Genomic DNA, 25,620 nt, shown 5'->3' with positions numbered 1-25,620 from the left:
GGGGGGGGACCTAGGTGGCTCAGTTGTTAAGCAGCTGCCTTTGCCTCAGGTCATGATCCCAGGGTCCTGGGATTGAGCCCTGCATCAGGCTCCCTGCTTGGCAAGAAGCCTGCTTCCCCCTCCCCCTCTCCCCCTGCTTGTGTCCTGCTCTCACTGTGTCTCTCTTTCTGTCAAATAAATAAGTAAAATCTTTAAAAATAAATAAATAAAAATAATTTTAAAAAAGAAAAAGAATCAGCCCTAGGATTTTCTGTTGTTGAAATTTGTTTGTTGTTTGGGTTTTTTTGAAAGATTTAAAAAATTTATTTTAGAGAGAGAGTGAGAGAGAGGTGGGGGGAGAGAAGCAGAGGGAGAGGGAGAGCATCTCAAGCAGACCCCACACTGAGCGGAGAGCCCAGTGTGGGGCTTGATCCCAGGACCCTGAGATCATGACCTGAGCTGAAGGCAGATGCGTAACCCACTGAACCACACAAGTGCCCATTTTTTAAAAAAAAGTACTTTCATTTCCTAGAGTTGTGAAGTTGATAGGATATAAGTAAGTCTTGAAGCTGCTGCTGACCACTCCTGTAACCATTTTGGGAGGACCCACATGAGAATGAAGACAACAAAGAAAATAACACCCAAGGATTATAAGAAGACCCTTCATGGGAGCACCTGGATACAGCCACACCTGCAGTGAGATATAATACTCATGGACTCCTGAATTCTTTCAATCAGAAGAATCCTCATTAGAGCAGAGGTCCATCTCAGGCATGTGAGTGGGGCATATCCGAGAAAGCTTCCTTCAGGTAAGAAGGCTCACATTGCAATTTGTAGGATGAGCAAGACTTAGATGGAGGTGAGAAGAGTGTTCTAGCCCACCTGCCACCATATCTGTGTATTTGATTCCTAAACTGAGAGCACCAGATGCCTCTGTCTCTTCTGGCCCATTCATCCTCACATCATCCACTTCCTGTCACTCATCCTCCTGAATGGTGTCTCTTCAACAGTCATGCTTGTCATGTATCTATTCAACAAATATATATGAGTCTAGACCAGGTGAGTCACTCAGTTGGATGTTGTATGGAAGGGGAAGGATGTGTGACAAGGTTAGAGAACAGACATGGTGGACACTCAGCTTCTTCCCATTTCATGCCCTTGGTGGACCTTGCCAATCAATATGTGTATTTTTCTTTTTAAGTCCAGAAGTAGCCAGAGAATCTTTGTCACTGCAGCACTCAAGACAGGCACAACCAACTGACTGGAGCTGGCATTTATGATGAAACCTATTGTCATCCTCAAGGTAGGGTGTGGTCCAGGACAACATGGATCCAGAAGAGAAGGGAGATGGGCCTGAGCCACTCTAGAGACCAGGGAGATTGTAAGGAACAGACACCCATGGGAGAGAACATGAGTAAAAAGGAGAATTTATTATAAGGACACAAGGCTGGAAAAACAGCTGAGCCTCAGGGACAGCCTAGAGACAGAGATGAGAGCATTGTAGGAACTCAGGAAATTCTCCGCCTTTAACTCTTTTCTCCCTTGACCTGTTCTTTCTCTTTCCCTGTCCATCTAGCAGAGGCAGCTGCCACACCATTCACGTTCACATATTCTCAGTCTAAGATAGTGATTAGGTTCAGATGTGCAAACTTCAAGTTCCCCAGCAAAGGCTTCTCATTTATCCAGTTGGGGACAAGGATCCACCCTTGGCCCAATTTCCTCTGTCCAGGAAGATGGGGTCAGACAAGATGCCAGGCTGGCTGTGTGTCCAGCCATGTTGGTGGTGATAATGAGCCATGGGGGTAGTGCAGATTTTTTTCTTAAGTATGTGAGGAAATCTTCTGTGGGCAATAGAAAGCCCCAAACAACAGATATCCCCTATAGAATTCAAGAAGATCTTCTTGTAGGGGGTACATTCTAAACTAGTCATGAAAAATTAGTACAGTTTTAATTAGCAGAGCTGAATGAATAGGATACTGTAAACTCAAGCTAGCTTGATAAAATAGGGGACTCTATCAGCTTATGTAACTGGAAATTTCAGCAGTTACTGGTTTCAGGCATGGATGGATCCAAGTGCCCAAAACGTGTGTCCAGAATTGTTCTCCCTCGCTATTTTATTTCTGCTTTCTTCTGTGTTGAATTGTACTGATTGTGTTCTTGGGTAGATGCTTCCCAACCGGTGGCAGAGATAGCTTTCAGTAGCTGTGGGTTTCCATCCTGTCAGCTTAGGAACCCGACACAAAGACCAGTGCAGTGTCTCCCTGTTACTACCTTTTACAAAGGTCCTAGGGCTGACTCTCATTGAACCCGCCTTGGTCACAGACTCCAAGGGAGGGCAGGAGTTAGCTCCACACAAATGGCCACAACTGGGTTGAGGGTAGAGACGGGTGGATCCCCAAAGGAAAATCAAACATGACTATTAGAAAAAGTAGGCAAAATCAACATCTCTCTACTTGGTCTTTTCTGGGCAAAGTCCCTCTCAGAAGCCACCTGTCAGTGAGTTGCTGACCTGAGGTCTTTCAAAGCGCTTGGCAAAGACTTAAAGAACTTCCTAAATGGAGAGAGGTTCTCTGGTTATCCATGACCACATAATTCAGTACACCATAGTGGCTTACAACAACCCTTTGGTACGCCCACAATTTTGCAGGACAGGAACTTGGGCAGGGCTCTGCTGGGTGATTCTTCTGTTTCATATGGCATGGACAAAGATCCTGGATTCAAGTCAGAGTGGGTGGGTTGGAATACAGGCTAAAGAGGACTTTATTCCTATGTCTGACAACTTGAAGTGAATGGTTCCAAGGCTACACTCAGCTGAGGCACCAATGGGCACAGCCTCATGTGGCCTCTTCAGCATGGTGACATCTTCTTAACACCGAGGCTCAGGGTCACAGAGGCTCCAGGAGGCTCCAACAGGAGGTGAGAAGCTTCTTATGATAATCTTGCCTCAAAAGTCCAGGAGTGTTTCTTCTGACATTCCATTGGTCAAGCCACTCACTAGGGCCAGGGGAACTTCCAGGGGAGGAGAATGAGACCCCACTGTTCAGTGGGAGGGGTGCAAACAACATCATTTTTTTAAAAAGATTTTATTTATTTATTTGACAGGGAGAGAGAGAGATCACAAGTAGGCAGAGAGGCGGAGGGAGGTGGGGGAAGCAGGCTCCCCTCTGAGCAGAAAGCCTGATGTGGAGCTCGATCCCAGGACCCTGAGACCATGCCCTGAGCCAAAGGCAGAGGCTTTAACCCACTGAGCCACCCAGGGGCCCCCAAACAATGTTATTTTTATCTCCCCCAGTGCTCACGACTCATGGCACAGTGAGGGAATGACGGAAAGTGAGGGTTGACTGGGGAGGATCTGCCTGCGATTATCTGATTATCTGTGCTGCCTACAGGAGAGTGACTCTGGTTGGCAGGTTCTCCGGGGGGTGGTGGAGCAGAGCCTGTGTAGGCTGCTGCAGACAGCTGGGTTGAGTGGAAGCTCCTGCTCACTGGGTCCCAGGCCAATGAGGCCAGAGGAGTTTCAGGACTTTGGTCCCTCAGAGTCTGGCTCAGTTCTCGGGGTCTCAAACTCCTTCCTGGAGCACAGCTGTTTCTGGGATTCCACTCCTCATTCCTCTCTCCTCCTTTCCCTGCCTCTCAACTTTTGCTTACCATGACCCCATATTGATCTGATTCCAGCCCCTCCCTCCCTTCTCCCCTCCTCCTTCTAACTTCAGCCCCGCCGCTGAGCACCACAATTGGCACAGCTCTTCTCTGTTCCCGTTTCTAAGAGGGAGAGTTCAATTGGCTCAACGCCTCTTTTTTTGCACCAGGGTGTCTCATTGGTTACCCGTCAACTAATGGTGTGGCTGCACTCGAGCCAGGTGGTGATGCCTGACCCAGTCAGCTGGAGCTGGAGGAGGAGGCCCACACCCTCACACAGGTGGCTGGCTCATGGTTAGCCTTCTACAAGGACTGTGCATTTGCTGGGGTGACCCTGGGTGTGGGCTTGGTGGGCGTGCAACCGCCACGTCTAGCCCAGAGGTGCTGACACACCCTGGAGAAAGTTTTCCCTCTCTCTTGTTCCACTGTCAGCCCCTGGCTGGTGTGCGAGGGGACTCAGGGCCTCCACTGCTGATGTGGAGGAGGTGGAAGAGGTTGAGAGTGACGGAGGCCGAAGGAGAACCATTGTCTCGCCAACACCTGTGGTCCTCCTGCCAGCCCTTTTGTAGATGTCCTGGTCCCTGGGGAGGGGCTGCCGAGCCACATGAGAGCAAATAGCCATGCATTGTGAAGTCCCTGCATGGTCCCTTTCCAGGTGAAAGGCTGGTGGCCCTTAGCTCTCTGGTGGTTTTGCTTTATGCATTTTCTGAACTGATCAATCCAAGTCATCTGAAATCCCAGTCTCCTAGGGCAAGTGTGTGGAAGGAGTGACCCTAGCCCCTAGCAGAGGAAGAACTGGCCCCCAGTGCGGCCTATAGGTCCCTGGCCTCTGGCCCAAACCTTCTTCCCACGAGCACCCACCTCCCGTCGCTCCCCAGCCCTGTGTGACCCCTCCTGCCTACATGCTATTTGGCCTGTTAGTCTCCTGCTTCGCTGCATGGTGAGTTCTCCATGTCTCAGAGTGTCTCTTTCCTTAGGGTCTCCACACTCCAGGACTCTGGGCCCTGGGGGGCTGGAGCGCTAGAAGAAGATTCCATAGAGATCTCCTTTTTCTCCTTTACACTCACCAGAGTCACCTCAAATCTTCACCTGACTCCTCTTGCTACTGGCAGACACGTGGCTGTCCACATCCCTGAGCATGTGGAGGATCCAGGAAGAGAAGATCTTTGGCAGACTCTTCTTCCCAAGGAACACTTGCTGCTGTATCTCTTACTCCTATTTGGAGGAAGAGGCTGGCCTCCTGCTCTCTAAAGCCATTTCCATTTCCTCAGGGACCTGGTCCCATTGGTGTTCAAGTCTTTCTTAATAGCATAGAGTTTAGGATCTTGGGAAAATTATAATCCTGACTATTATTTAATAACAAGGTGACCAGAGCACCTGGGTGGCTCAGTCGGTTAAGCATCTGCCTTCGGCTCAGGTCCATGATCTCAGGGTGCTGGGATCAAGCTCTGTCTTCAGTCTACCTTCTCAGCACAAAATCTGCTTCTCCTTCTGGGTGGTCCCCACCCCCACTCATGCACTCTCTCTCTCTCTCAAATAAATAAATAAGTCTTAAAAATAACCAGATGACCTCAGACAGGTCATATTACCTTTTGGAACCTTAACGTTCGTGTTGGTAAAAGGGAGTTATAATGGTATCTGACTCATAATGTTGTTGAGGATACTAAATGAACTTTCATGAGTAAAGTGCTTAGTATAGTTTCTGGCATACAGGAAGCACCCAGTGAAACACCGCTCCTTCCTTCCTCCCCTACCTGCTCCAAAGATGACCTCATTCCCTATTTTATTGAGAAAAGAGAAAACTCCAATGGAGATTTCCAGAAATCCCCAAATGTACCTGCTCCCAGGCCCATCCTGTCTTGTTCTAATTCTCTTACAAGAGTCTCCCCTCCTCCTATCCAAGAGAATCCCTCCTCCTGGGCCTGGATATTCCCTGTCAGACACAGAAGCCTGGCTCCCCCAGTGCTCCCCTCCAGTGGCCTTCATCTCTATGCAGTCCCACTCATCAGCTGTTAATAGGCAAAAATATGCCCCTTCTTCAAAAAAGAACCTATCTACCAATGCTGCTTCCTTTTTAGTTCTTGAAGGAATGTCTTAGACAGCTACGTTATCATAGGGTGTGTCCTCTGGCCTTTTTCTGGAAGACATTGACTCCTGGAAGGACCAATTTTGGGGACCGGCTCTGGTCTTGAGGTGTTTCATGATCATCTAGTCCAAACACCTCAGAATATATGACTGTTTCCCTGGGCCCTGTTGCCCAGGGCCCAGGAAGCCACTGAGATGAGATGGGGACCAGGTTGGGGTCTCTTCTCCAAGGGCCAGAACAGCTTCCATGACTTGGGGCCAGTGTTGAGGGTGAAGTGCTCAGCACTGGGTCTCTCCTCTTCCCTTTTCAGGGCCTTCCAAAGTTGGTCTGGAACCCTTTGCTGTAGGCCTTAAGGTCACTACACAATCCCTCGGGCCTCGTTTCAGCTGGGGCCACCAACGGCCTTGGCAAAGACTGGGGCAAGAGTTTTGGGTGTCCCTCCATCCTGGGATTAAGGCTAAGCCCTAGAGGAGGTGACTTCAGGGACAAAGGCGGAGGACCTGCCAAGACATAGAAGAGAACCCTCGTGACCCCAAATCAGACAATCCATTGATAGGAGTCACAGGGAAGTTGCGAAGGAGGCGCATGACTTGGGAGCAAGGGTGTCAGGGCTGAGAGAGGACTGAGGAGCTGATGTGCTAGCGGAGGGTAGGGGTGGGGCAAAGCCCTGAGTTAAGTGGTTAGGAACATGTCTTTGCTTGACTTGTTGGTATGGAGGATGAGGGAAACTAGAAGGAAGAGCCCTTTCTTGACCTTGTAGTTGGGACACCATTGTAATCAAATGACGGCCATTTTGTTGCAGTGGAAAAATCATGAGAGTTTTGTGGTATAGAACAGAAGTTAATTTTGTCCAGCGCTAAGAAGTGGTGTTTGGCAGTAAGCTCTGTGGCCGAGGGATGTAACCAACTCATGATGTGTGTGTTCATTCGGCCATAATAGGATGTCGAGTGAACTTTTCCTTTGACCATGGAAATGGCGTTCACAACTGAAACCATTAAGTACTAAGTAGCCCACATTCTACAGAGAAGGGCCAACACTTGGCTTGCCTCCCTTTCCCTGCATTCCTATCCCAAGGGCTGTCTGAGAGTTTGAGCAACTGGTTCCCTTCCCCCCACCAACAACCACCAGAGTGGCAGCTTTCTGGAAGAATCATTTTTGGAGAATGGAGGTACCGTCAGATGTGGGAGGTAGGCATCTCACTGCTGGCTGGGTGAGGCTGGGCTGCCGAACAGAGAGGAGACACGTGTGGAGGCCAGAGAGAAGGCAGTGGTAGCCTGCATGCCCAATCTCATGTGGCCTGAGAGTATGAGGAAGAGGACAGTTCCTGCAACATCCCATGGAGGACAGAGGGCACAGGGCGAGCCAAAGCTGGGGGCTGTGCGGGCTTCCCAGGCATGCCCAAGGGGCTCTGGTCCCCAGACAAGATCATGGGGGTGCCCACCACTGTTGGGCTATAGGAAAACATAGCTGTCACCTTCTGAGGGGTCTTCAGTGACGAAGAAGGTTTCGGCGATGCAGATCCCCGACCCCCAAGGGACCACATCCAGGAAAGATCCAAATGGTGTGGAAACCTCAAGCTGATCCCATTTTAAAGGCCCTCTTTAAGAAAGAGAATACAAAATTGGGTCAGCGGGCTCGGAAGGGGCTTGTGCGAGTGAGTAGGGACCATGAAGTTTCCATTTTCTTAGCTTTGTGGCGAGCTCACCCTTGCACATGCGTGTGGGCGGGGACGGGACCCCTAGCTGGTGTCAGCAGCCAAAGTGAGATCAGGGAAGCTTCCCTAATAGGTGACTAGGTAAGCTTCCTCTGTATTCCCCACTTGCAGACTGAGGGAGCAGAGGTCCTAGAATCCAATTATATCCCCCAGACCCTTCCCTCCTGGCCAAGGAGCCAGAGTTGGGGGAACAGGGAAAGGGGCAAACATGTACCTCCTACCCACCCCCGCCCCCAGGTCCCTGACCTGGAGCTGACAGGAGCCTGGAGTTCTCCACTGGACCAGCCTTTTGAAGGCGCTAATTGGAGAAACGTTGTAACGTGTTCATGTGCATATCCGGCTGAGTCAAAACCCTTTAATCATCTGATTACACGACAGTGATTTCAGAGGTGAAACCACGCTCTTGCAGAAAACAGTCAAGAGGGCACAAAGCGGGACTGTCTAGAAGAGAGATTTCTCCGCGGCACCCTTGAGAGGCCGCCCAAGGCCCAGAGTCTGAACTCCTGGCTTTGCTTCCTGATCTCCAGATTTGTCAGACATGATGCCTTCGACAGGTTCATTTCGCGGCTGGGAGCCTCTCTTTTCATGCGTGTAAAATGGGTCATCTGGGGATTAAAGACGGAGCATGGGGATATGTTTCTTGAATGGCTGGGTCAGCATCCCTGTGAGCAGAGGGGGTAAACGGTGGGACAACACACCCTTCTCTGTGCCCTGGAGTCAAAGGCCAAGGCTCCGGGATGGGGAGTGAGGTCAGTGTCCTGGGCGGAGGTGACAGATGGCTTTAGTTCGGAAGGGCGAGTCTCTAGATGGGGAAGCAAGCCCTGTCCTGCCAGGAACCGAGGGATCCCAGATGTCCCAACCGTTCTTGCCCCCATGTCTCTCCTTCCTTCCACATTCCAGGAGCAGGGACGCCACCTGTCCCACCCCAACCTGCCCATCAAAGTCTAGTCACTGAATTCCCCCAGGATTCCGAGCCCCGAGAACATCAGTCTCACGAGCCTTGCCTGGGAAGTCGGACCCGGAAGCTACTCCACCTTCCAGCTGCTGGGTCAGCAGCGGGAGCCCCGGCGAGGCTGCGAGGCTCCGAGGCTCCGGGCATGTTCTCTTCCCCCACCCCCTCCCCAGCTCCCAGGTCCTACTCTTTCCCTGGGTTACGCTCCCGTAACTGGAATTTTCCGCACCAGTCACAGGGCAGGGAGAGGCGCTGGCTGACTCTTGGTGGAGTCAGGGGCTGGAGGCTGTCTCCTCCCGGTCACTCAGCCTGCCTTCCCTGCGTCCCTCCCAAGACAGTCTTTTCTTCTTTTCTTTCCTGTCAAACCAGTCCAACCCCCCACCGCACCATCAGCCTGCTGAGGAGGGTGTCAAGACTCTTTGGATGGCAAAGAGCCCTCCGCTTCCTGCCCCGGCTGCGCTCCAAGCCTCTTCTGCCCCGCCTAGCAAGCACCTGCCTGTCCATAAAGCATTCTGGTGGGTCGGGGACCGTCTCTTCTGCTCTCATACCCCTGGGCCAGGCTCCTGAGGGGTGAGAGGCGGAATGGGGGTGGCGAAGTCCTGTCCGGAGATCAGAGGACCTCAGTTTCTACATTTGCGGGCCCCGTGCCTTTGGTCTTGGATTCTGGCTTCCCAGGGGCATGGTCACCGGACAGCTCTGCTCCTGTCTCCTTTCCCCACTCCTGCCTGCAACCCAGAAATGAGGCCAAACCATTCTCATCCCCAGAGCCTCGGGGACCCTTGGTCTTTTCTAGAAGCCTGAAAAGCCTGAGGTTTCCCTGCCTTGTCCCCTTAAAGCAGATGCCCTGAGCAGAGTAGCTGCTGGAGAGGGGGTGCTGTGGGGAGGCTTAGCTCACCTCCCTCTGCTTCTGCTGTGGCTAAGCCTCGCCCCTACCTGAAGCACCAGGTTTCAAGGCTGCAGGGAAGGGGCTGTTCGGACCGCCCAGGCCGAAAGGATCACACAGCCTGACAGGGAAGAAAGCACACCTTTATTCCAGCCCCCATCCTCCCAGGTCCCAACACCGCGGCGCCTGGTCTCCACGGCACCCAGTGCAGAAGATCCCAGGGAACACAGTCCCACGATGTAGCATCTCAGACCCCCCAAAGTGGGGTGCCTGGCGCCCACTGGTTGGGGAGCAGAGCCCAGACCCTGAGCAGCAGCAGAGAAAAGGCGCCGTGTGAGCCCGGGACATGGTGCGGAGCCCTAGCTATGGGATCGAAGCTGCAGCAGCTGCGGGAGGGCCCTGCTCTGGCCATCACTGGTCCTGGCTACAGAGTCACCCGAAAAGCAAGGGCAGACCCACGTGTGGGCTCCTGGGCACAGGCCAGCGGCAGGGATAGTGTAAACACATCTGAAGGTGGGGAGTGCCTGATGGCCAAGCCGGGTGCTCTCGGGGCTGGGAGGTGCCCGTGTCGCAGGAACCACAGGGCTGAGCCGGTGAAGGGGACTGGAGACAGAGGGGAACAGGGCTCTAGGACACTGACTGGGCCCAGAAAGGAAGGTTCCACAGAAATGGGGGAGCCTCAGGGACCGGCAGGCAGGGAGGGAGTGGGGGCAGAGACAGGAGACCAGGGGAGAGACGGGGTCAGAGAAGGGAGCAGAGGGGCAGAGAGGGCACTGCGCCCGACCTTCTGACCTTCTGTGCCCTACTTCAAGTGGCTCCATGAGCTCTGGGCTGGGCCTCAGCTCTCAGGCTCTCTTGACCTGTCCAGGTTCCTCCTGGGTCAAGTCGGCTGCTCGGGGTCTCCTGACATGGCAGGGGTGAACGTGGGACGGGACCGGCTCGGCCCTGCTGCCTCCACTCCTACCCCGAACCAGGTTTGGGCCCCAGCTCCTCCTCCTTCCTGCCCCAGCCTGCCCTTGCTAGTCTCGCCCAGGTGATCCCCGGTCAGCTCTGCCCTGAGGCTCCCCTGAATCACAGGCCATCCTCACAGGTGGGATAGAAGGCAAGAGAAAGGGTGAGAGGGGGAGATTCTGGGAGGGGTGAGGATGGAGGGGGGCTGGGAAGAGACGGGGAGTGACGGCTGGGGTCACGTTGTCAAGCCCAGTGCCAGCAGTGCGGTTTGCCCTTAATCCCCGGGACCCAAGTACGGAGAAAATCTGAAGAGAGATATTTAAGAATGTATGTAATTGAAAAAACAACAACAACAAACTGTGTGCGCGCAGCAGGGTTTTTTTAAAAAAAAAACAACTTTAAGTCATCATCTCCAAACTTCCTTTAAACGTGTTTTTTCAATTGCGCTACGTTACTCACTCTAGTGGCACCTCACGTAACCAGAAGCTACACGGGCTGGAGTTTATATTTCCTAACAGTGGTTCTCAACCTTCAGGACCAGGGGGAGGACTGGGAGCTTGAGGATTTGGATTTCAGATTGGATTTCGCAAGGCGGGCAAACCACCTCCAGGAGCTCCCATGCCCGCAGGCAACAGACGGCAAGGAAGGGCGTTCAGAAGATCTTGGAGTCTTGGAGCCTCGGGGGAAGAGGCGGGGACCATTTAAAGGGAGAACTTGCCTTTCTAGCAAGTCCCAAGGTTGGGGTCACTGCTACGCTCCTGCCAACCGCGCTTTGTCTCCCCGAGGATTACATCAGTCCTTCCACCTCCTCGTTCTCCCTGACTGCTGTGTCTCTGGCCCCTGATGTTGCTGCTTGCAGACCTCCGGGGACCGGACGCTCACTACCTACAGTGGCCTTCTGGGCGCTGCCGCTACGCCTGCCAGGACTTCCTGCAGCAGCGGAAGGACACCTGGAGTGAACGGGGCCCCCGCCCAGGCTCCGGGACATCACGGTTCTGCAAAAGCAGCTTCAGTGGGACCAGTGGGGAGGGGTGGTTGTTGGTACTTGTTGGAAAGATCTAAGCAGAGAGGATAGGATGGTCTGTCCCACCCGCCCACTCAGTGGTGCCCACGTAAGCAGGGAATACTATGATTCCTAGGGTGTCTATAGTAAAGGTTTGGTGCAGCCTGTTTCTTTTCCCCCAAAGCCTTAAAGCCAGCTTTTCTCTGCACTTGGGCCGGTCATGGTTGTGCCCGCGGGAGGAGCTGGTTTCTGACAGGTGGGGGTGGGGTGGAGGGTGGAGACGGATGAAGGGAAGGATGTGGAAGCCAGACAGAGGCTGATCTCTGGCCACGAGACAACCCTGCTCTGGAGGAACAGGACCTATCCCACACCCTCTTTCCTGGGGCCTCAGGAGGCCCAGGAAAGTGGAGAAGCCCCACCCCACCCTCTCCTGATGGGCTCAGAGGCACTGGGGCTGGAGGCCACAAGCCCAGTGACATGCATCCCTGTGTCATCCCCATATCCCCAGACCAAGGATGCTGATGCTTAGCTGTCAGAGCAGGGCAGTGCGGAAGCCACCCAGGCCACTTCTTATTTCACCATGGAGGGGGAACCCAAGCTCAGAGAGTACATGAGACTTTCCTGAGGTCACACAGCGGGTTTGCAACCAGCTCCTGTGAAGGCCCAGGATCCTTTGAGGCAGAGCTGGCTAGAAGCCACTGGTATTAGCCAGAGTTTTGGTCACCTATAGCAGCAACTTTCAGGAAAAGAACCGTCCAGAATACTCCTAAAAGAAAGAGGAGTGTCTCAGAGGGAAATCATGGAAAGGCGTCATGGGGGTTCACCTAGGAAGGGGAGGGTCATGGATCAAAGCTTCTTCAAGGAAGGTAGAGGGCAGGGCTTTTGCCTTAACAGACCTCTAGAGACAACATTCATCTTGTCTTCTGCTGAATGGTGCTCCCTAGAGTTTTGTCTCTTGTGCAGTGCACAGCCTGTGCAGCCAGGCAGGGAGGCCTGGTTAATGCAGTGGGGGATCAGAGAAGAGGTCTCAGGTCATGTGTACAGGGGTTCTCAAGTCTGGATTCCTGGGCCACTCCAGACCTACTGAGCTAGAATCCTTGCAGCTGGTGCTTCCCTCTCAGGGAAAATCTCTGGGTTTAGGAATAAACCAGAGCTCACTCAGATAGCAATGGGTACACCTGTTTTGGTTGAGAAGTTCAGCAGGCAGGGGCTAGGCCCTAAGGCTGAGGAAGAGGTGCCTGTTTCCCCAAAAGCATCTCCCAGAGGTGGGTAGCCCCCACCCCCCACCCCAGAGTCTGAGCGGAGACTAGCGTCTGGGAGTAGAGGGCTAGCACCTGTGCCCACTAGGCATCATTTTCCGGAGAACTGGCCTGGTCTGGCCTTCTCCAGCTTCTGGCGCCGCTCGAGGGGGATCTCCTGCAGACTGATGCCGTGATTGCTTGCCCTGCCGGAGAGAGGGCGGCAGCTTCAGGGAAGGCGAGCAGGAAGGCATGGTCAGGCACCAGGTAGGAGACTGGGAGAAGGGAGAAGCTGTGAAGGGGCCGGGAGGCTGGCTCCTCACCCAGGCTGCAGGTCGGGCGGTTTTGGGATGGGCTTGTTGAAGCCCTGTCTGCCCACCAGCCAGTACGTGTCTTCAGCGCCCTTGCCCTGGGGAAACACGTGGGAGGGGAGCACTTAGGCGGCTGGGTGGGGATCGCGTGGATCTCGAGGTCTGAGTGGCCTCAGACCGGCCTGGGCGCAGGACAGGGCGGGGCTTAGCCTCACCTTCAGCTCCGTGCGGCCTCGCACCTCGGTCTGGAAGCCCTGGTCCAGAGCGCGAAGAATGCGCACAGTGCTCATGTTCACGTGGATACGATAAGCTGGGATGACAGGAGAGGAGGGGATTTCGGGACTCCCTTCCCCCGGCCCCTCCCCCGCCCAGCCATTCTCCCAATGCTCCGTGAGTCGCCCCACTCACGCAGGCCTGTGGACTCCATGCGCGAGGCGGTGTTGACCGTGTCCCCAAACAGGCAGTACCGCGGCATGGTGAGGCCCACCACGCCCGCCACGCACGGGCCTGCAGAGACGCGCAGGGTGGGTGGCCGGAGTCTGGACTGTGGCTGGGGCGTTGTGGGGGGGGACCTAGCACCTCGGGGGACGCTGGCACCCCATCTCCACCAGCTCCCCAAGGCAACACTCTCAGGGTACCTCTCGGTCTCAATGGGGTATCGAAGGTGGCTTCAAGACAAATGGCCACCCCCCCCACCCCCCGCCACCCCGCACTCTGCAAGCGGGCGTCCTGTCTCGGGACTGCGGAGCCGCCCGCAGAAGATGAGCCTGAGGGCCCGGGAGTTACCTGAGTGCAGGCCGATGCGGATGCGAACGGGCACTTCGGGCATGTGGCGCATTCGGAAGGATCCCACAGCGCTGAGGATGTCAAGAGCCATGTTGGCAATCTCGGCTGCGTGCCGCTGCCCGTTCCGCTGGGGCAGCCCTGAGGCCACCATGTAGGCGTCCCCAATTGTCTCCACCTGAGCGAACGGGTTGTGCGGCTTCAGCTCTGAGTGCGCCTCTCCCCACAAAGCCATTGTCCCTTGGCAGGGGACCTCAACGGGGGTTAATGCGGGGATCCGGGGGAGGCCTCCAACCTGGGTGGGGGGAGGGGCCTGGCAGAAGGGACAGAAGCGCTGCGAAAGGCTTGCCCTCGCCTCACACCCCACCTTGTAAACGTCGTGGGAGCCGATGATGGCGTCGAAGAGCGTGTAGAGGTCGTTGAGCAGATCCACCACCTCGATGGGCTCGCTCATGGCCGAGATGGTGGTGAAGCCCACGATGTCGCTGAAATACAGTGTCACCTCCTCAAAGTACTCGGGCTCCACAGGTGTCCCCATCTTCAGGGCCTCGGCCACAGAACTAGGGGTGGCGGGCAGCAGGGTGACTGCCGGGGCCCGCCGGAGGGGCTGCTCTCCCACTACCCCCCGCCCCTCCCACGGGCACCCACGGCGGCAGCATCTGCGTGAGCAGCCGGTCTGTCTTCTGCTTCTCCAGCTCCAGCTCCTCCGTGCGCTCACGGATCAGGTCCTCCAGGTTGCTGGAATACTGCTCCAGCATCCGCAGCATTGAGTCGATGATGTTGGTTTTCCGGCCTTTGTTGATGCTTTTGAACTAGTGGCAGGAGGACGCTGGTGGGACCTGGGCCACCGTGACCCTTGCCTGCGGCGGGATTGCGCCTGGTCCCTGCAACCCTCCCCTCCCCCTTCATCTTTTACTCATCAACCAACCCCCCCCCCCGAAGGGATGCCAGGCCCTATGTTTTCATGCATTAGTAGGAGGCCTAAGGGAAACAGGGGTTCCCAGAGGCCAGCTATTGTCAGCTAGCGATTGATGAGGCACTGGAACCAGCCCAGCCTTTGGACTCCCAGGCCAGTTGTCTTTCTGCCATCCTGTGCCCAACATTTCTCCCACCTAGAGCTCTGTCTCCCTTTCCAAAGGCCTCCACAGCCCCTGTTCTAACTCTGCCCCTGCCTACCCCCAGTCCTCAGACTACCCCTCTGGGAGATAGCCTGGAGATCAGACATCCTGCTCGTCTGCCTTCCAGAGGCTTCCCCAGGCTGTTGGCACAGGGCCAGCCCAGCTCTAACCCGATCCCAGCCCCTGACCTGCTCGAAGGTGCGGTCCAAGGAGGGCCGGAGTTCTGGCTGCTCAGCCCAGCACTGTTTCATCAGCTGGATGCACTCTATGGGTGCCTGGTCCGCTGACACAGAGGGCCGGCACAGCGGAGGGGGACTCCTCACCTTCTGCACCACTTCTGGAGGCATAAGGGGGCCAGGAGAGTCCACCTCTGACGCTGGCCTGACTGTCGAAGCCCAACATGGGGCACGACATGGGGGTTCTCTAAATCAGAGCTTGGCTGCAGGGAGGGGAGGGTGCTGGAGCAAGAGGAGGACCTTGAATCCTGGGGGGCGGCAGAGCACAACACTGTTGCACGTAACAAGAGGGAGGTTTGGGGTGATCAAGGTTGGGGCGAACAAGGATCTAAACCAAATCCAACCGTTCTTCACGCCCTTCTCCCAACACTGCCGTCTCCCTGGGGCCCCTAAGAATCAGAGAGGAGCCTGTTCCCCCAGCTGGAGGAGAGGCTTGGGGCCAGGACGAGAACAGAGGCGACCACGGAAGCCTGGGTGTCTAACAGCCGCCCTGTGCATCCTGGTGCTCGGCTGTCCACTGTCCTGACTCTTCAGACCCACGTAAGGGAGGCCCACATAATTACGCCTCAGTTTCGGGCTTTCGGAAAAAGAGGCTGGGTCAGGCGAGGCTGTGCCTCACAGCAGGCCGCCTTTCTAGCCCAAAGGCCCACGCATGAGGGCGGCGTACCCTCGGCAGTCAGTTCCAGCATGGCGTAGGGCGTGCTGCGACACACGACCTCCTGCATGATGATGCCCAGGCTGAAGACGTCACCGGCCAGTGTTCCCCTGCGCTCCAGGGCCGGGTCCCGAAGCAGCTCTGGAGCTGTCCACAGCTGGTCTGCGGTCCGGGGAAGAGGACGTGGGCATGAGGAAGGCCTTGGGGGCGCTGGGGACGGACCCCCCCCCATCCTAACCAGAAAGGCCAGGCCCGCACTCACTCACGAACTCCCAGCCTGAGTCTGGCCCGGCTACCTGCAGCTGCCCTCCCAGGAAAAACTACCAGCCAGCCAACGCGGACCTCAGAGAGAGCAGGGTGCTCGCAAATAGGCTCCTCCCTTCAGACCCGTGGGAGCACAGACGAGGCTCAGTCCTTCAGGCACAAGCCCCGGCCCGCCCCGCCCCCCGCCCCTCCCTAGTCACGGAGCCCACCCTTCTCATCTCAAAAGTCACAAGACCTTCTCCGTGACAGGAGCCACGTCCGGGGGCGGTGGAATGGAGAGCATGCGAGGGCGGGGGGCGGGGAGGAGGGACCCTGGAAATAATGGGAATCCTGGGGGTGCCTGTCCGCATACGGGAGACAGCCCTGGAATCCTACCCTCGGCGCTGGGAGGTTCCGCTAACACCCGCTGCGCTTCCAGCAGTCGCCCCTGGCCGTGGTCTGTCACTTTGAGCACGAACCTCCCGTCCACCACGCAGTTCCGTGACTTAAGTCGCCCGTGGGCCACACCTCGATGGTGCAGATACCTCATTCCCTGGAGGGATGGGAGGGAAGGCGGCCTCAGCCCGGCGGCTCCCTGCCCCGTCCTCCCCGCCACGCCCGCACCCCACACACCTTGATGAGGTCCAGCAGGAGGGAGGACTTGAACATCCAGTCCAGCTTGATGTCTCTCTGGGCGAGGAGGTCGTGGAGGGAGCCCCGGGTGCAGTGCTCCGAGACCACAGCCAGCGTGCCTTCCCCGGCGGCCGCTGAGCCACCGGCTCCTGTGCCCAGGAAGAGCCCCAGGTAGAGGGCCACGTTCTCGTGCCGGAGCTCCAGGAGCTGGAAGCAACGTGGGGAGGAGACCTGTTATTCAGGCCTGTTTCTGAGTGTCCCAGCACAGAAGATGGGATAAGAATGGGGAATGGAAAGGTCCCTGGGGGTGCAGAGGGGCTGGCTTCCACAGATCACCTCTCTTTCCGAGAGTCCCAGGCTGCTGGGCTTTAGCTTCAGGTTAGGACTGAAAAGGGAACCTTGCCTGGGGAACCAGGACCCGGGCACCTTCTCCTGGATTAGCGGTAAGACTTTGAACTGCTGGGCTTTAGGGGGAAACACTCCATGGAGAATCCCCCCTTGGCCAGCGCCCTCCCCTTCTGACGTAACAACCCTTGTAGAGAAAACCCGGCAGAAGCCTCCCTGCTTTCAAAGAAAGCACCAGACTTGGGTGTGTGGGGCACGTCCCAGGGCCACCTCGCTTGGTTCTGTCACTGTGTCAGAAATGTCTGAGACTCCCAGCCTCCCCAGGTTAGGGAGGAAGGGACTGAGCAATCAAGTTGTGGTCCCAGAGGAGGACAGCCCAGCGCCCCCCCCCCCAGTCTGGGTGAGCTGGAAATATAGGGGCTAGCCACTGGCAGTTGTCCTTTCTCACTTTCCTCCAGTCTGGTGGGGGGCTTCCTTTCATTTGAGATGCCTGCCATTAAATGGTGACTTAGCGGTTGACCCTAAGTCCCTCTGCAGCTGTGGCCAAGAGCTCCGGTGAAGGCTACAGGGAAGGAGGCCAGGCCGGGGCTGCATCATGCAAGGGGAGCCGTAAGGGCAAAGGGCCAGACTAAGCCCATCTACAGGCTGCCTGCCAGCTGTCCCCTTCGCTTAGCGTGTGTTCACTAAGCCATGCTGTGCAAGTGGCCGGATGAAACTGGAAAGCCCTTTTTAACTTTCTTTCATTCCCTCAACAAACATTCATTACGTCTCTCTAACATCCCAGACACCGTGTTGATGCCAAACAGGCAAAGATGAAGCAATGATGTCCGCACCCTCACTTAGCTTACAGACCAATGAGGGAGGCAGGTAAGAAATACACCAGAGGGGCACCCAGGTGGCTCAGTCGGCGGGGCATCCGACTCTTGATTTCGGCTCAGGTCATGATCTCAGGGTCGTGGGATCAAGCCCCGCTGGGGGGAGTCTGCTTGGGATTCTCTCTCTCTCTCTCTGCGCCCCTCCCCCTTCTCTAAAATAAATAAATAAATCTTTAAAAAAATAGGCAAGCCCACACTGAACACACAATGACCAATCATGACAAGCACACCAAAAGAAAGGGCTAGTTTTATGAAGGAGCGTGGAAATCTGCTTTAGAGAGGCAGTAACAATTCCACTAAGACCTACTGGTCTCTCCCACAATGGGGTCTACTTCTGTACCCAGCTGCAAAGAGAAGGCAAGGAAGTTAGGAAATGATGGCCACCCCACCCCGCACCCCCCACCATGGGCCCACTCTCACCTTGGAGAAGGCTGTTTTGGTGGCTGGACGGATAGCAACGTGCTGATCCCCAGGGAATTTCTTCAGCCAAACCCAGTCTCCCTGGAGCAGAGATGGGAGTAGTGAACTCAGTTTTTCTCGTTTTTCTTTCTTTCTTTCTTCCTTCCTTCCTTTTTTTTTTTTTTTTTTTGCCTTGTGTGAACTAGTTTCTTAAAACCTTGCACGGCAAGGAGCCCTAGGGCCCCCCATTTCCTCTGGTCCCTGCCCACATCTTCCCTGTGACACAGAGCATCAGTAATGAGGGGCTTGAGGTCTGGGGGTCCACTTCGAGGCTAGCTGGGAGGGAGCCCCCGCCTTGCACGGCTGTCCTCACCCTCTCAGATGTGCCTGCCAACAGCCTTGCTCAGCAAACCATCCCCACCACACATGCCACTGAAACCACAGCCCTTGGCATGCTCCATTGCCATGAGAGAGCACATGCTAGGAGTCAGGAGTCTGGGAAGATCAGGCTTTTTATTATAGTCGAACAGCGAAGGCCAGGCAGTTCCCCTCCAGGCTCTGAGCTGCCCTGTCCTCAGCTATTGGTCCAGCTGGTTCACGGGGACTCAGGTGACCCGGTAGGAGTCCCCTCATTTTCTGTGTGACCTGTCGCTTGGGTGGAACTCTGAATCTCCATCCTGCCCTCCTGATTAGCTGAGCTCCCCCAGCTCTCTCTGACTCTATTCACAATTCTACCCACCTCCCACCACGTGCAGCCTGGCTGAGCCACAGTAAAGATCCTAACGCCCTTTTGTGACTTTCTTTTCCCCCTCTAAGGCTTGCTGTCCCTGCGTCTGAGCTGAACTGGGTGGCAATGTTGGGTTGGGGCCAAGACGTGGGTCTGTCTTGAGCTGGGGATAGCCCGGTCTGGAAACTCCTCAAACTGAACAAGCCCATGCCCTGAAAATGTCATTTTTATGACCATGAGACCACTTCCCAGGGGCCCCTCTGTCCCAAACTTTCTGGGGAGGCCCATGGGGAGAAAGGAGTAACCTGAAGTCTTGGATCACTGAGTGGACAGGGACAGGGCCCGGGGCGCCCAACAGGACAGGAGATGGCTTCAGTGGACACACTAGGCTGCGTTGTCCCAGTACCCCCAGCCCCCACCCCGAGTCAGCCTCCAGCCTCTGAGCCACTGGGATTGGCCTTTGAGGAGGACTCATCTGGGTAAAGGTTAAGACGAAATCCTGGGGCAGGAATGATTCCCAGATGCTCCCCTTTGGGGAACCCATGACTTCTTCCCAGAAACCCTCCTGGGCTTCTATCACCACTTCCGGGGGGCTTGCAGGGTACGATACAACTCCAGGACTAGAGCTGGGCCTGGCCTGGGGTAAGGCTCACCTCATAGATGCCAATGTTGGAGCTGTCCGAGGGCTGGCTGGGGACACTGCGGATGTCCGATGTGCTACGGGCGGCCAGACTCGATCGGCTCCCCTGGGCCACCTGGAGGGCAGAGGTCAGTGCAAGGGGTCAGAGTCCCGTGTTGAGGTCAGGCTGAATTCTGGGCTTTACAGAGGGGAGCAGAAGAACTCTTTATTAGGGAAGATGATGATGACATTACTTCTCAATTGCGCTGCCCTTTACAGTTTACAAGACAAACAGTCTGTTTTCTCGGAGCCTCACGCTGCCCCAGGAAAGCAGCCGGGACAGTGGCTCTTACTCTCCTGGCACAGCCCCAGAGCTCAGACCTGATGGGGAGCCAGGCCAGAAGCCAGGCCTTCATGCGTGGGGACAGAGGGGAGGGCTGGCCCAGGCAGGGGGACAGAAACGCAGGGAAGGACACTTGGAGAGCTGGCTCTCCACCAAAGATCCCCCTGCCTCCCCGCCTCCCCCACCTTGCGCGTGCTGCCCCCGTGCGGGTGGAGAAAGGTGATATCGTCCAGAGTCAGGATGATCTTGTTGGGACCAGAGACCATCTGGATGTGAAGTAGCCGGTGCCTGGTAGGGAAAGGATGTCATCTGCTCAGAGGGGACCAAAGGCCCTGAGAGGAGGCTGGCAGGGAATAACGGCTCTGGGAAAAGCAGCCACCCCCAAACCAAACACCCTCTGGCGGGCCACCCCGTGGGGCGCCCCCTCTCCCCCAGCCCTCCCTTTGTCTGCTCTTGATGGGCCCAGCCTGCTGTCCTTGCTGCCCAGACGCAGCTGTGACAGGTGGAGAGCCATGCTCGTCCCCTACTCACCTCACATAGTGGGCCAGGAAGGCCCCCATCAGCCCCATCCCGACCACCAGGAGGAAGCCGATAAAGATGAGGCTGGGCTCCACTCCTGGAGAGGAGAGAGGAGGGAGGCTGAGGACCCCGTGGCCAGGGGGAGCACCCTTTCTATCCAGGTGCAGTCATGTCAAATCCTGAAGGTTCTAGCAGAGGTGGATGGGAGCCTGGAATGAGGTCTCGGGAAAGGCCATGGGTTCTGCAGAGGCGAGCCTCTGGCAATGCTAGAAAGGCTCCTACAGAGGTATGGGGGCTTGGCAAGACACGGGTTCTGCACAAGCCAGGGGTCTGAGGAGGACCTGGAAGGAGTCACAGGACGAGAGTTCACTCTCTTTCACCACTTTGGGGAGGGTCAGCGCTGACTGTCCCAGTGGGGACTGGGGTGCTCGCCCTCACCTCCGTTGCAGATGACGTGTGGCTCGAACCAGCATGAGGGGTCGGGCCCGGGGGCTCCTCCCCCTCTAGGGAAATGCACCGGGGTCCCAGCCGAGCGGAGGGAGCCCCGGGTGGGGTCCAGCACGTATGTGGCGAAGAGCCGGTCCCCGGCCGCATCCGTGTCCAGCAGCACGAAGGCAGGCTCCTCGCCTCCTCCCAGGGCCCCGCAGAAGCCGGGCACCCGGGTATCCTGCATGTGGCGGGCCACTGCGGCTCCGGACACCCAGCCGCCCCCTGCGGCCGCCCGCGCCCGCGCCACGCCCCCCGCCAGCAGGAAGACCGCGTCGTAGATGGTACCGAAGAGTGGGGACACCTGCGGAAGGAGAGGATGGCTCAGGGCTTGGGGACACCGCCCATAGGCGGGCGGACTGGCCCACCTAGCTTTTCACGGCTTCGTTCAAGTCCTCAAGCCCCATAGACTGTTCACACCTGGTTCGAGTTAGAGAGCTTCCCGGTGCCCCGGGGTGCTCTCTCCTCCTCTCTCCCCATTGGCTCTCTCCTCCTCTCTCCCCATTGGCTCTCTCTCTCTCTTTCTCTTTCTTCCCCTTGACTCTCTTCTCCTCTCTCCCCAATGGGTCTCTCCTCCCCTCTCCCTTTTGGCTCTCTCTTCCTCTCTCCCCATTGGCTCTCTTCTCTCTCCTCTTCCTAGCTGACCTTCCCTCTTTCCATGGTTCTCAGGCTCTTCTCCCCATTGACAACTCCTCCCTCCCCTTTCCACCATTGACAGCTCCTCCCTCCCCTTTCCTGTTGGTTGCCCTGCTTTTGTTGTTAATATCATTACCTTTCATTCACCTAAAAGCCTCCTTTCCTACCTTTTGGTTGGCTTCTATCTTCTATTTTTCCTTCTTTTCTTCCCCCAACGCTATCACCCCATTTCATCAAGCTTATTTTTCCTAGTTCCCATCTCTTCCAGTGCCAGGCACTGTGTAAAGCAGTAGGCAATACTGAGATATTGGTAAGATAGAGTCCCAGTCCCAAGGAAATCTCTCCTCTGGGCGGGGAGACAGACACAGAGGCTAAAGCAGTGCCATGGATGAAGGTAGCAATGGGAGGAGGGAGAAGGAGAAGACATCCAGAAGAAGTGACTCCCATCCTTCAGGGAGGGAGTCAGAATTATCTGGGAGAGGGGAGGGACAGGAGACCTGGTCAGCCATCTGAAGAGACCTGCATCTAGCCCAGGCGAGAGAAGTCCCTGGGAGGCTCTGAACAGGGGTGTGACACACTCAGATTTGTCCAGTTTCTGAAGTTTGAACTGATCGTTGGGTGGAGAAGGGCCTGGGCAGGTAAGCACTGAAGCAGATTCCATCCGGAAGATTCTGTTTGAAGATGTAGGTCAGAGGGGCTGTGGCCTGAACCAGGGCAGTGACGATGAGAATGGAGAAAGTGGATGGATTCAAATGACTTTTACCAAGTAAAAGTGACAGGACTTGATGTCTGGATGTGGGGTGGGGGGGCCAGGAAGGTGAGAGGTCACTTCCAGGGGTCTCACAGGGAGCTAGGTGGAAGGTTGTGCAAGTTAGGGAGAACTGAAGATGCTTTTTTCATCGCTTCCTCCACTCACCCCTCCATCCCATCCCATCCCATCTCACCACGGTGCCTAACTGATACTTGTTCTCCTCTTCTTATTGACTCTTCCCATCCTTTCTCCCATTGTCTACCCCAAATCCTCTTGGAGGAGACTAGGGGAATTGGTGGGGGAATATCTCACAGCTGTCTCTCAAGTTCAACCCTTTGAGTGGGGCCTTCGTGGTGGTTAATTTGCTGCCCACTGACATCTAAACCCCCTCTGTCTTAGTGGTGTCCAGCCCCCTCCCCTTTCTATGAATGGTATAGAGTTAGAAGGTCTGAACTGGGATTCTGGAATCCCAGGGAATCCTGGGTATTAGTTGTTTGTCGGGAGTACGTTGTGGATCTCAATGATCATGGAAGCTCTTGCTCCTTCTAGGGACCTTTATGCTTCTCACAAGAGGTCAAGGCTTTCAAAAAATTATGACCAGCAGATGAAGCCCCAGAGGAAACACCTTTAAAAAGGGTGTGGAGATTGGATCTGCAACCTTCCTTCTCCCTGTTCTCTTAAGGACACCAGCAGCGGATTCTGGACTGTGTTGGAAGTGGGTTTCCTTTGAAGCAGACAGCCAACATTGCAGGGTAGAGTTCACTAGGGTCTGCTGCTTGGAGCTGGGTTGGGGAGGTCTCATTGCCCTCACTCCGGAAGCAACTCCAGTACACTAAGATGCCCCAAGCAAGACCAGTCTCTACACTCCCCAGGAAACTTCAGAACAGGTAGGGCTGCTGGTTAGTTTCTCCCTACTGACGCCATCCTCTGATTGGACTGACTCTATCAACTTCTCTCCTCATTGCCTCTATCCTCCTCTCCTCTCTCCTGCATTTCCTGCTCTCTTCCCCCTCCTCCTCCCCTCTTCCCACCTCCCTGGTCCTTCTACCTGCTCCAGATTGAGGTCAGAGGGCAGCTCCTGGTGCTCCTGCGCCCTGCGCAGGCTGTCCATCACGCTGCCTCCCAGGGGACAGCGACGCGTGAGGGTGAGCACCGCATCGTGGGCCCTACGAAGCTGTGAGCTGTTGGCGAGCACGGCCAAGGCCTCTGGGCCTGGGGACAAGGCGTAGTGGAGAGTGTCGAAGGGCAGGAAGACCAGGGAGCCATCGGCCAAGCCCAGCTCTTCTGCAGCCTGCAGTAAGCAGCGCTGCTCCTCGCCGCCGAGCAACACCGAGTGCATCACCATGATCACCGCTGCAGAGCGATGGAAACTCCGGCTCACCACCACGCCCGGCTGCCTGTGGGCCCGCACCGCCTCCCCCACCCCCGCACCCTGCAGGAGAGCCTACCGCTGACTCTGGGCCCGTCCCGGACCCTCCTCAGGGCCTCCCGGGCTCCAGACACGTCCGAGGGTTCCATGGTGGTCACCAGGGCCACAGGCAGACCCCGGGCCCTGAGCGCGGTGGACAGAGCGCGTCCCGCCTCCACCCACAGGTCCTGGGGCGCGGTGACCAGGGCCACGCGCGCCCAGCGGAAGGCGCGGAGGAGAGCGTAGAGGGCGTCCGCTGCAGGCGTCCCGGCGGGGGCCGTCGTGCCTGCCGCCCGCGCCCCCGGGCAGCCCCAGGGTGCCAGCGCCACCCCCGCCTCTTGGGCTAGGAGCTCCGCCGGCCTGCAGGCTGCGGGGTTCACCGGCCCCACGAGGCCCGAGACGCGCCCCAGAGCGGAGGACACCGCCCCCAGGGAGCCCGGCGTCCGGCACGGCTCGGGCAGCAGCGCGACATCGAAGCGGGGGCTGCCTTCCAGGGCCGGGTCGCGATTCAGGCGGGCGGCGGCCAGGCGGGCGGCCAGGTCCGGGCGGGAGCGGGCGAAGATGGGGTCGCAGGTCCAGGGGCCGAGCACCCCCACTGTGAAGACGGCAGAGAGGGCGGAGGGGGGCGGGAGGAGCAGCAGCAGCAGCAGGAGCCGAGGCCGGGGCCAGGGCAGGGCCCCGGGGACGCGGGGCGGGGACACAGCACTCCGCGAGGGGGCGCAGAGCAGGGGGTTGGGAAGCCCACCCGGAGGGAGGATGCTTCCGCTCATCGCCGGCTTCTGAAGAAGAAGCGGGGCGGGATGAGCAGGCGAGGCCCCCAGAACTCTCTTAGGGCCCTGTCCGCAACGCCCCAGTTTCTCCAAGCGCAACTAACCCGGGACATGGATCCACTTCCACAGCCCCCTCTGGCTCGGACGACTCTTTGGGGGTCAAGAGCATGGCCTGCAAGCCCCCTGCACCTCCCCCCTTCAACCCCCCTGCTTCTCCTGCTGCCTGTTCCCCTCTTGCGTGCCCCTCCTCCCTCCTCAGGCCATCGGGGGTCAGTGGAGACACGCTCATGCCCTCCTCAGCTCCATCTGGGGCAGAAAGGACACGCCAGTCCCTGTAGAGGGGCCTTTGCCACTCACCGGAAAGTCCAGGGCTCGGGCCCAGGCCCGGGGTGAGGGGTCACAGGGCAGATCCCCCTTCTGACGCCCTCCCATAGGTCTCCTTTGCCAGCCAGGCCCAGGGCGGGGGTGTGGGAACAGCTGCCCGTAGCCCTTAATCTCCCCAAGCTGATTAGGGTCCCTTAATCAGGCAGGGTGGAGTTGGTAGAGGATGGGGCTCCCCCGGGCAGGATCTATCCTAGCCGCCAGGCAACCAGCAGGTCTTTCTCCTCTGTCCATCTCAACCTCTGAGGTTCTCAACCTCCCTGCCCGACAGCCAGCATGAAAGCAGCTGCAGGTCCCCCTTTTCAAGCTGCTGCCGCATTGCCCTGTTCTGCCAGGAAAGCAATCACATGAGCCCATGGGTCCCTATGGGTGATCAGTTTCCCTGGGGTGAGGAAGGAGGAGGGGAGTGGAGAGGGGGGACTGTCTCTCAGGCTCATTCTCTCCAGTCATCTGTTTCTACACTTGGCCACCAAGTCCAAGCCCCATCCTTTGGCTGGCGAAGTCCATATAAGGCCAAACCCAAACCAGTCTGATTCCTGTCTTTCTTCTTTCATCAGCCCACACTTAATACTCTGATTTCCGCTTCTTCACGCCTAGAAACACAGCCTCTGGGCCTTGGGAAGGCAGAACTCCAAGAAATAATGGTGAGAGCTCCAGCCTTGGGCAGACCTTGGTTCAAATTCCTCCTTCCTGGCTTCGTGACTTTGGGAAAGTTGCTTAATCTCTCTGAAGGTTGTGAAAGGTACCTGTGATAATTAATATAGTGCCTGGATGATAGAGATGAATAAGACAAGTTTTAAAGGAGAATGTGAGGGGAGACTTGCTTGACCATATATCAAAACTGATTACAAAGCTGCAGTAATTAAGACATGTATGCAGTATTGGTGTGGGAATAAACAAGTAGACCAATAGGAAGAACACAGGGACAAACCCAGCA

General features: G+C 56.6%; 1 protein-coding gene across 1 annotated transcript; it reads right to left on the bottom strand.

Annotated features, from left to right (window-relative positions):
- Positions 1-12,557: 12,557 nt before the first annotated feature.
- On the bottom strand, positions 12,558-24,302 carry GUCY2D (guanylate cyclase 2D, retinal). The gene is made up of 18 exons (XM_044250599.1): positions 23,573-24,302; positions 23,173-23,477; positions 20,690-21,041; positions 20,264-20,348; positions 19,918-20,020; positions 19,424-19,525; positions 18,065-18,145; positions 16,425-16,631; positions 16,188-16,344; positions 15,561-15,710; positions 14,846-14,994; positions 14,188-14,351; positions 13,907-14,099; positions 13,543-13,717; positions 13,165-13,263; positions 12,972-13,066; positions 12,769-12,854; positions 12,558-12,651 (listed from the first exon to the last, which is right to left on the bottom strand). Exons 1-18 carry the CDS (start codon positions 24,300-24,302, stop codon positions 12,558-12,560), a joined length of 3,327 nt encoding a protein of 1,108 aa, XP_044106534.1.
- Positions 24,303-25,620: the final 1,318 nt, after the last annotated feature.

The sequence above is a fragment of the Neovison vison genome, chromosome 5, assembly GCF_020171115.1.
Source record: "Neovison vison isolate M4711 chromosome 5, ASM_NN_V1, whole genome shotgun sequence".
NCBI lineage: Eukaryota > Metazoa > Chordata > Mammalia > Carnivora > Mustelidae > Neogale > Neogale vison.
Note: the sequence above shows the minus strand (reverse complement) of the source record. Positions and strands in the feature narration are given on the sequence as shown.